The 826-nt window shown below is 54.8% G+C and overlaps 1 protein-coding gene across 1 annotated transcript; it reads left to right on the plus strand.

Annotated features, from left to right (window-relative positions):
- The first annotated feature begins 24 nt into the window (after window positions 1-24).
- Window positions 25-810, plus strand: LOC107576048 (gap junction beta-7 protein-like). Its single transcript, XM_016262319.1, has one exon. The coding sequence runs from the start codon at window positions 31-33 to the stop codon at window positions 808-810; it is 780 nt and encodes a 259-aa protein (XP_016117805.1). The 5' UTR covers window positions 25-30.
- Window positions 811-826: the final 16 nt, after the last annotated feature.

Consider the following 826-nt stretch of genomic DNA (forward strand, 5'->3'; position numbering starts at 1 on the left):
CTTCTGACTCCCGCAGCAGCCCGATGAAACATGAACTGGGGATTCCTGGAGAATGTGTTAAGCGGGGTAAACAAGTACTCGACTGTCGTCGGGCGGGTCTGGCTCTCCATCCTCTTCGTGTTTCGCATCCTGGTGTACGTCGCCGCCGCCGAGCAGGTGTGGAAGGACGAGTTCAAAGACTTCGTCTGCAACACACAGCAGCCGGGCTGCGAGCAGGTTTGCTTCGACCACTTCTTCCCCATCTCTCAAGTGCGGTTATGGGCCATTCAGCTGATCATGGTGTCCACCCCGTCGCTGCTGGTGGCTCTGCATGTGGCTTACAGGGAGCACAGAGAGAGCAAGTACAAGAGGAAGCTGTACCAGGATAAAGGCAGCATCGACGGAGGGCTGTTCTTCACCTACATCATGAGCCTCATCCTCAAGACGTCCTTCGAGGTGGCCACTCTGCTGGCTTTCTTCTTCCTGTACAGCGGCTTCCACGTTCCCCGCTTGCTCCGGTGCAACGAGAGCCCCTGTCCCAACACGGTGGACTGCTACATCGCAAAAGCCACAGAGAAGAAAATCTTCCTTTATATCATGGGCTGTACGTCTATCCTGTGCATTGCACTGAATGTGGTGGAGATGATGTATATCATATCGAAGCAGTGCTGGAAGTGCTTCAGTAAGAGGTACGCTCCAGTGCATGAAAGAAGCGGTCGGCCTCCATCCACGCTCACTCTCGGCTCACCGCCGTCGCTAGCCATGTCTAAAGACGAAGGCCTTCATTCTGCGCTGGTTGCAAAGGAAAGCCCAAAGCTTGCTGCTGCGTGAACACTTGGGCTTTTTC

The sequence above is a fragment of the Sinocyclocheilus grahami genome, unplaced genomic scaffold, assembly GCF_001515645.1.
Source record: "Sinocyclocheilus grahami isolate Dianchi unplaced genomic scaffold, SAMN03320097.WGS_v1.1 scaffold3148.1, whole genome shotgun sequence".
NCBI classification, from domain to species: domain Eukaryota; kingdom Metazoa; phylum Chordata; class Actinopteri; order Cypriniformes; family Cyprinidae; genus Sinocyclocheilus; species Sinocyclocheilus grahami.